The sequence below is a fragment of the Octopus sinensis genome, linkage group LG9 (assembly GCF_006345805.1).
Source record: "Octopus sinensis linkage group LG9, ASM634580v1, whole genome shotgun sequence".
NCBI classification, from domain to species: domain Eukaryota; kingdom Metazoa; phylum Mollusca; class Cephalopoda; order Octopoda; family Octopodidae; genus Octopus; species Octopus sinensis.
In genome coordinates this window covers 49,235,421-49,245,812 of record NC_043005.1, presented here as the reverse complement: position 1 = coordinate 49,245,812, position 10,392 = coordinate 49,235,421, and the positions used below count along the sequence as shown (strand labels likewise).

Here is a 10,392-nt window from a genome sequence, read left to right as displayed (position 1 = left end):
AGTAAAATTTCTTCTCCATAAAAGATAAATACAAAATATTAAATGCATTTATATAAATATAAAACACAATCTTAAAAGCAATGAAAACAAATCTCAATAAAATATTAAGACTGGTATAAATAAATATGATTCAGGAATCCATTTGCAATATAAAGCAGGAATTGAACTTTGAAAATGTAACTAGGAGTATCTCTCTCTTGTTCCGGAAAATTGAGGGCTCTCTGTAATTTCAAGAAAGTTTTTTTGTGAAGTCCATCAACTGGTGTATTTAGCAGAGAGAGGAAGATTACATAAGCAGAAATAAATCAAGATCATTATGAGGTTGGAGGTAAGTGCATTAATATATAGCAATGTTCACAGGACAACTACTGTACTTTTGAAGACATTCAGAAATAAAAAGTTATTTTGAGCCTATTTTGGTTGCTTCACTTATGTAATATCACATATTTTCTCTCTTTCTACTTTCCCACATTATCTAGCAAAATTAAAACTTTTAAGCTGTGGAGAGTTTCTTTTTAGATTGGAATTGTATTCTTAACATCCATTTGATTTGATTTTAGACATTTCTTCCAGGTTTTTAATTTACGCTATTCCAGGGTTGATATTATTTTAAGAACAGTTCCTATTTTACATACATACAGCATTATGTATTTTCAGTGAAAACCATATATCCAATACTTATTCTGTAAAGAAGACCATATCCTCTGCAGGGATGCTGAATTAATTTTGTAATCAGAACCATACCTTTTGAATGCATCTTGAAATTACACTAAATTAAAGTTTTATTCAAAAGCAAATCAAATTAACCTTTTTGCATTCAGATTACTCTGTCAAATGTAATGCATATTTATTCACATTGCTCTGAGTTTATCATGTAGTATCTAGTAGCTTCAAGATTTTGATGATGTGATTGTAAGAGTTGAAAGCTAGAGGTGGCTGATTTGAACATATAAAAAGGTAAAATATATTGCTTGTTTAAATGGTAATGAGTTAAATATGAAAATATTTTTTTAAAAGGACGTTCCTATATTATCATATTGTGCCTTTTGTTATACTATCTTTTTTAAAATTTATTTTTATGTTTATTACAGGGTTTGGTCTATGTATTTTGAATGTAGTTTCATACTCTGCTATAGCTATGTATTTTGACTCTGGTCAGAATTATGCAATCGCTGCAGTATCAGCAGGTTTGGCTATTGGATCAACATTGCTACCCCTCTATCAAATCAATATAATTGATATTTATGGTTGGAATGGTAATTTTCTACTAATGGCTGGCATAATTTTGCAAGTAATTTATTTATGAGTTTGTTTTGTTTTTTTAATTTAATCAATTTTTACATAAAATATTATCCTTCAGATTAAATGTTATAAACCATCATATTGAGCTTCATATATTTTACCCAGTATCACTTTGATGGGATGCCCTGCTCTCTCACTCAATAATAATAATAATAATAATAATAGTAATAATAATAGTAATAACAATAATAATAATAATAATAATAATAATAATAATAATAATAATAATAATAATAATAATCCTTTCCACTAAAGGCACAAGGCCTGAAATTTTGGAGGAGAGGACTAGTCGATTACATTGACCCCCAGTATTTCACTGATACTTTATTTATCGACCCCAAAAGGAGGAAAACCAAAGTCAACCGCGGTGGAATTTAAACCCAGAATCTAGCAATGGGCAAAATGCCACCAAGCATTTCGTCCAGCATGCTAACCATTCTGCCAGTTCACCACCTTAATAATAATAACCACAACAATAACAATAGTAAAGTTCCAAAATAAGCACAAGATTGGAAATTTAGTAGGCTGGTTACAAACAATTTCATCAATTAACAGTGTTTTGCTGGAACTTTATTTGGCGAAGTTTCGTTTGTCGTAGCACACGTTTCCGTCGATTTCCGTAAAAAATGTAAACACTGAATCGGCCATACATACATACATACATACATACATACATACACACATACATACACACACACATACATACACACACACATACATAGATACATACACACACACACATACATGCAGACATACATATACACATACACCGAGTAAAAAATTTCAGTTATTTCTCTCTTTCACACATTACTCTGTCTCTTCGCACACACTAACAGAAGCACTTCACTTACACAACATACTGTCTATCTCCCACACCCCATCAAACACACACACACACATATACATCAATGCTTCACATGCACGGTAACTTCAAAAGAACTTCCCTCCTCATACAATCGCTTTCTCTTAGTCTCTTTCGCTCTCATTACTTCAAATATTCCCACAAAGCCATATGTAAAAAAATAAAAGTTTTTTACGGAAATCGACGGAAATGTGTGCTACGACAACCGAAACATCGCCCTTTATTTTATTAACTTCAGAAGGACAAAAAGCAAAATTAACCACAACAGGGTTTGAACCTTGAATGTAAAGAGCAGGGGTGGGGGACTGTAAGTCATTTTATCTGATGCTGTAATAATTCTGCTCGTCCACTACTGTATTAATGTTAACATATTGATGGTTGTTATTACTGTTCAACCCTGGTTGAATTAACCTAGATCAAGGATATTCCTGTTGGCCATCCTATTTTTTCAGCAGTATCTACAGCTAAATTAGTTGATGCGACCTCTTTTTTTGGAGATGTGATTTGAAAAAGATTTAACAGTTTATCTGGCAGATCAAGCATAAAAGTTTCTTCTTTGGCTCAAAATATTTTATGTTATTTAACTTAAGAGAAAGAAGAAAATATATAATTTACCAGGAATGGTCAGATTACATAAAATTTATCATTGTAGTAATTCTTTTTAAAGATTTAATATTAAACCAAATCAAAGTTTAAAGGAATTAACCTTTATTTTTGTTTCAATTTAATTTTTTTCTGAGTTTTTGTTTATCTTTTTTCATTCAGACAGCCTTTACAAATTTAAAAAATTTACATAAAATTATATTTTGAATCTTTATTATTTTTATGTTTTGTTAACTTGTAATAGGCAATTCAGAGTTATAACTATTATACATGAATCAGTTGATCTCTGCTGATTTTTGATGATGAATATTCAGTTGCTTGATCAACTGAGTTACCTTCTGATTGAATTAGCATGTAAGTGATTGAGTATTCTACATCATCATCATCATTTAATGACCGCTTTCCATGCTAGCATGGGTTGGACGATTTGACTGAGGACTGGTGAACCAGATGGCTGCACCCGACTCCGTAATTCTCAATTAGAGTACTATAACATAGGATGTGACAAGGATGGAAATAAAATTATTATCCATCCATTTTCTGTGCCCACTATTTCTGGGAGGATTGTGGAGATACAGTCTTCAGGCACCTTCTCCACAATGTTCAATAAGAAGCAAAAGCTATTGGACTTTCTGGCTGGATTCTCAAGCATGACCGACTGAAACTATGGATATTATCCAACTAACTCATTCTTTGTCTACCCCTAGGATTCTTGCCAGTTGGTTTGGCTGGAAGAATCTGTCTTGCAATTCTTTTCTGCAAAATTCTAATCACGTGACCCCTCAATGCGGGGAAGTAGCAGCTAGGCCTAGAAAGACTCCCTATTCTCTGAACTATGCACCGTTTCAAGTCATGCTCCTCTAGAGACCCTTTGAAGGAACCCCATTTTGACTGCTTGTATTTGTGATCATACTCCTTCAGCCATTACCCAACATTCATGACCATAGGTGAAGATAAGCAAAGAAACTGAATTAAAGATACCAAATTTAACTTTCTTTACTACCAAATCCTTTTCTGAGGATTGAATACTGGTGCTGGTGTGTTACTGTAACAGCACTTGCAATTCTAGCATGGTGCATGGCTCAGTGGTTAGAGCATCGAACTCACAGTCATGAGATTATGAGTTTAATTCCCAGACTGGGCTGTGTATTGTGTTCTTGAGAAGTATACTTTATTTTCACATTGCCCCGGTTCACTCAGCTGTATCAGCCTTTCCCTTTCCCTTGGATAACATTGGTGGCATGGAGAGGGGAGGCTGGTATGCATGGATGACTGCTGGTCTTCCATAAACAACTTTGCCTGGACTTGTGCCTCGGCGGGGACTTCTTAGTTGTAATCCACTGGTCATACATGACCGAAGAGGATCTTTACCCTTTTACCTGCAATTCTAGTATCCAATTCAACCTTCTGCTTCATATTGCTCCTGATTACAGCCCTGACATACTTGAACTTTTCAACTTGTTTCATATCATAGGAAATAAAAACATTGGGTATAAAGATACATTTTTTTTATAGTTCACATGCATTTATTGTAATATATTAATTTATTTAAACAGGCATGTGTCATGTCATTTCAATTCGAACAACAACCTGTTAAAAAAACAACAGAGAATCGAAGTCCAAAAACAGAAAAGGAAGTAAATTTTAAAGAAAAGCTTAAGGAACTATCCAAGTATAAAGTGCTGCCATCATTTTACCTTTCAACATTTTTGGCAGCAACTGCAAATCCAATATTTTCCATGATGGTGGTTGATTTTGGAATTGAAAAAGGTCTGAAATTATTCATTCTATTGTTAAATTTTTGAAATATTTAAGTAAAGAAAAATCAATACAATGTTTTATAAATTACAGAGCTTTTATATTGTATTCAAGTATTATGGATTAATCAAATACAAATCTGTTATACATGTTTTTGTTTGATTTATTCAAAACTTTATCTTCAAAGACATCATAGTACAAAATATTGAGAACCTGCAAAGATGAAGAAAAAGAAATTGCTGCTACAACTGACAACAATGATTTCACTACTAATGATGATGATGATGTTGTCACTGATGCTGATGATTATCATCATTATCATCATCAGTGTCACATAATTTTTTTATGTCTGCTTTTCCTTGGGTCTTCTGCAGAGTGTCTCACAATTTGCTGCAGTCCTTTGTCATCTACTTTCTGAAGTTCAACCACTTGAGATCAGCTTTCAGCACCCCTTCGTATGTCCCTCTCTTCTGGAGGATCCTTCTGCTTTGATAGCTTAGCACTTCTTCATGCACTACATGTCTCTGCACACTTCGTCAACTGATTCTTCTCATATCCAGTTTTTCTTTCAGCATATTTGTGCTCTACAGTTCATGCACTTTAACACAACACATCCACTAGAGCATGCTTACTTCATTTCTTTAGAGACTTGGTGCATCCTCTGTATTCAATGCTTATGTTTACTACAATGCAACATTGAACTTCTGATATAAACTTGATACAATCTGAGAGATTTGAATTCTGAATATAAAAATACAAATTAGATACTTCAAGATATTTTTGTCTGGTACTCTAACATTTCCTCGATTTCAACACACTTATTGAATCAATCATATTAGCCTGTTCATTACCAACCTAGCTGACACTGGTTCTAGCTCTATAGTACTTGTTTTCATAAGTTTTGAATTAAAATCTTCCATCAAACCTTAGTCACAATTTATGTTCCTAACACTAGCTTAATGATAACTAAGTTATTTTACTAAATTCTTTGTTATATTTAAAATAATTGAAAGAAACACAGAGCATCTCAAAGTAAATATAGTAATGAAATGGTTAACACCTATGAACTGTGGATTTGTGTTGTTATTGCTGTTTAGCACTTTGTTCCACAAAGAATTTAGCAAGCAGTTAGGTATCTTTCATTCCTTGGCTCTCAACCATTATATTTTATTTCTCAATTGAGCAAACCAATGATTGAAAATATTACAGCTGTAGCTGTCTCATATTTTTAAAAGACATGATGCACCCAGTTCCAAAGATTTCAATACATTCTTCTTTTCTAAGATGGTAGGGAGTAATTTGAGGGAAACTTGGTTGCTGTTTCTGGAAAGTCACATGACCATATAGAAGATTCCTCATTGGTTTGTGTGGACTAGCATTATATCAATTGATGAAACATAGTGTCATGTTCATGCATTAATGAGAAGCTATTCTCATGAATATTTTAAGAAAACATAAACAAACTCAGCAAGCCTTAAACTACGTGCATAATTGCTTGAACTGGTTATCTGGTGACATTATTACATTAATGACACCCAACTTATTCAAAGATATATTTGATAAATGGTGGGAGAAGAATAAATCTGAAATATACTGTGGAGGAGAAAACAAAAAAGAATAAAAAACAACAAATAATAATTCTTTCTACTATTGGTATAAAGCCTGAAATTTTGAGGTGAAGAGACTTGTTGATTACATTGACCATGAAAGGATGAAAGATAAAGTTGATTTCAGCAGAATTTTAGGTTGTTCTGTTGATCAGATCAACAAGAACACTTATCATGCCAGTATACACACATACACATATATATTTACATATATATATATATATATATATATATATATATAATATATATATATATATATATATATATATATATTATATATATATATATATATATATATAATATATATATATATATACATACATATATATATATATTTATATATATGTATATATATATATATTTATATATATGTATATATATATATGTATTTATATGTGTGTATATATACATATGTATATATGTGTATATGTATATATATATATATACATATGTGTATACATATATATATAATTGCATATACATATATATGTGTATATACATATATATGTATATATATATGTGTGTATATATATATATATGTATATATAAGTGTGTATATATATATCATCATCATCGTTTAACGTCCGTTTTCCATGCTAGCATGGGTCGGACGGTTCAACTGGGGTCTGGGAAGCCAGGAGGCTGCGCCAAGCCCAGTCTGATCTGGCAGTGTTTCTACAGCTGGATGCCCTTCCTAACGCCATATGTGTGTGTGTGTGAGTGTGTGTGTGTGTATGTATGTAAGTATGTATGTATATTTTTCCAGCAGGATTAAGACATAGATTCCATAACTCCATAAATTCTATGAGTCAATGGGTTATTATTGGATTCTCTGTACTTTTGGTTATTGTTGATAATATAGCTTGCTAATGCTTTCTCAATTGTTTTTTTTTCTTCTTTTTTATATAGGCTATGGCATGCATAGAAGTACTGTTTTCCTGATTGTGTACAGCTTTTCTACAACTGTGGGACGTCTACTTGCTGGATTAGCTAGCGCCTGTCGACTGTCAGGCATGTTTACATATTTGATCTCATGCATAATTGCTTCAGTACTGATCATTGCTTTAGCTTTTGCAAATAATGATAATGTCATTATTACATTTCTAACTTTTATCGGTCTCTTTATGGGATGCTTTACCACAGTAGCCCTTGTTTCACTACTGGAAATGGTTGGAAGAGTGAATTACCAATTTTGTTTTGGATTCTATACTACAATAACAGGTTTGGGATATTTAGCCTGTGGCCCATTAGCAGGTAGGTTTTCTAAACAAAATAATTACTTAATTTATTCATCTTTGTTGTTGTAGTATTGCTGATTTGATTGCTTGTGGCTATGCTGTTCCGATGATTCCCAAGAAGGATGAATAACATGGCTATCAATGACTAAATACTTTAAGATCTTTATAATGTGTAGGAACAAAAAATATATATATGTCTACTCCAAACTTTCAAATCTTCAACTTAACTTAATCTAGAAAGGATTGTCTCCTCTGTGATAGTTAACTACCAGGGACACACTACATGTTTGAATAGCTCTAGCTGTGTTCTCTTAAAATCATCATCATCATTGTTTAACATCCGTTTTCCATGCTGGCATGGATTGGACGGTTCGACAGGGTCTGGGAAGCCAGGAAGCTGTGCCAAGCCTCAATCTGATCTGGCAGTGTTTCTACAGCTGGATGCCCTTCTTAATGCCAACCACTCCAAAAGTGTAGTGGGTGCTTTTTACATGCCACCGGCACAGGGGCCAGAGGAGCTGGCATTGACCACGATTGGATGGTACTTTTTACATGCCGCCAGCACAGAAGCCAGTGAAAGTGACACTGGCATTGGCCATGTTCGGATAGTGCTTTTTACGTGCTACCGGCACAGGGTTCACAACTACAATTTCCATTTGATTTGATTTTGATATTGCTGTTGATGTTGATGTACTTGACTCAATAGGTCTCCTTAAGCATGGCATGTTGCCCTACTATCCAAGGTACTTTTGAGTGGGCTGGTTATGCGACACTGGTGTAGGTTATAGCTGTGGACTCACTTTATTTGCCAGGTCTTCTCAGTCATGCATACCTCCAGAGGTCTCGGTCTTTTGTCATTGCCTCTGTGAGGCCCAACATTTGAAGGTCATGCTTCAGTACCTCATCCCATGTCTTCCTGGGTCTCCCTCTACCCGGATTCCTTCCATTGTTTAGGAGTGGCACTTCTTCACACAACTCTCCTCGTCCATCTGCAGTACATGACCATACCAATGCAAACATCTCTCTTGCATGCCATATCCAATGCTTCTTATGCCTAACATTTCTCTCAGGGCACTTACACTGTCGTGTGTGCACACTGACATTACACATCCAGCAGATCATGCTAGCTTCGTTTCTTTTGACCTACCTCTGTCTGTCCATCCATCTGGGGCCTCTGTATCCTAGTCTACATTGGCTGTATATAGACATATTATACCTTTTTGCAATCATGATGATCATGGGCTTGAAAATCTACCTGTCATTTGGTTCTTTAAATTCAGTACTGGAATCAGGTCTGGATGAGGATTTGTTATATACTAACAGTTGAAAATTCAAACATTAAAAAAACTCCAAAAATTTATGAGCTTACAAGTTTTACATTTAAATTGAATTTAAAGTTATATCATATTGGTAGGATACCAATAAATGCTTTATTATAATTACTCTCTTTAGTTTTTGGATGCAGGCCCAATTAGCCCTCAGCAGGAGTTAGTTTAAAAGTTCGCACTGCATGTGGCTTTTATGCTAGTTATTTAATAAAAGAAGCATAGTTATTAAGTCTTCCTATTTTGAATTTCAGCTTTATTTTATTCATATTTTTGAAATATCATTTTATGATTTTCAAGACACATCTAACTACATTTCATGTCACACAAGACATAGAGGTCTATCATCAGCTTGTACTTTTTCTTGTTTTATGTTGTGCTAAATATAATCCAAATACTTGTCAATTTATTCATAATAGGTTTCATTGCTGATCTTACCAAGTCATACAGTAAATCTTACATGGTTGCTGGGCTGTTCATGTGTGTTTCTGCATGCATCCTCATCGTGACAATTCTAATCACTGGAGAGAAGCATTTGCTTCATAGACGAATACCATATGCAGTGAGTGACAATGAAGAATCAAAAACCAATGATAACATTCTTTAGATTAATGGTTTGCCAAACACAATCTTCAGATGTGGAATCTTTTTGTAGTATTTTCCGAAAATTTCAGAACTCATACATTTGTTTTATGGACAATCCTCTACATCCTTATAAGATATTAAACAAAATATTGTTTTAGAGAAAAAGTTTATTCATGTATTAAAAAAAAATAAAAACAAAAAAAAAACCATTGTTTTGAAATAGCGAACATCAATTTTAGATATATATATATATATAAAAGAAAAGTTTAACAGATTCCTTATTGTGAACAACCCCCAAAATTTTTTTCTCAGAACAACAGTTTTCTTGAAATGCATTTTGAGAGAAAAATTGCTTCAGAGAGCCAAGATGAATGTATTGTACTTACAACAAAAAAAACAACCTCTTAATGAATATTTTTTTTATTTAGTGCAGTGATAACAAATTTAAGCAAAAGGTTATGGCCATTTGAATTAGCATGTATGTCATTGATCCCACTTCTTAGGGATAAAAGGCAAAGTTTATATAAATGAGATTTGAACTCAAAATGTTGGAGAAGGAAAATTATACTCTAAAGGATGTAATTTAATGCTTTACCATTTCTGACACAGAGTCACTTTTCTTTTTTTTTAAACTCTTAATAAATAAATAAATAATTTGCTGTATTTCTAACAAAACAATATTTATTTTATTGACCTTGGAGAAAAAAAAAATGAAAGGTAAATTTGACCTCTGTGGAATATAAGCTCAGAATGTATAAGGGGCATAAATTAATACTTCAAGAATTTTTGATCTCTACTGATTCTACAGTTCTATATTTAAGAGATGAGGAATTATGTAAATTATTTACAATTGACGGATATTTGTCCTCATCTTGTTTATTGTTAATCTTTCAGCTGATATACCCTCCAGCCTTTATTAGGTGTCTTGGGAAAATTTCGAACCCAGGTTCTCATTTCTAAGGTATTTTTTGATGTTGTTGTTATTGTTATTATTATTATTATTATTATTATTATTATTATTCTAATTCAGGTCACTGTCTGGAATCTTGGGGTTAGTAGCATGAACTCTTAACCACAATGCCATATGCCCATGGGCAATTATGGAGTGAATT

At 33.0% G+C, this 10,392-nt stretch overlaps 1 protein-coding gene across 1 annotated transcript in view; it reads left to right on the top strand.

The window, feature by feature from the left end:
• LOC115215920 (monocarboxylate transporter 4-like) overlaps window positions 1–9,696 on the top strand; it is a 27,471-nt gene extending 17,775 nt beyond the window's left edge. The window contains exons 4-7 of the mRNA XM_029785280.2: window positions 1,092–1,291; window positions 4,324–4,537; window positions 7,042–7,386; window positions 9,115–9,696. Coding sequence (XP_029641140.1) covers window positions 1,092–1,291; window positions 4,324–4,537; window positions 7,042–7,386; window positions 9,115–9,302 — 947 coding nt within the window. The 3' untranslated portion in view covers window positions 9,303–9,696. The remainder of the gene's footprint in view (window positions 1–1,091; window positions 1,292–4,323; window positions 4,538–7,041; window positions 7,387–9,114) is intronic.
• The last annotated feature ends 696 nt before the right edge of the window (window positions 9,697–10,392 follow it).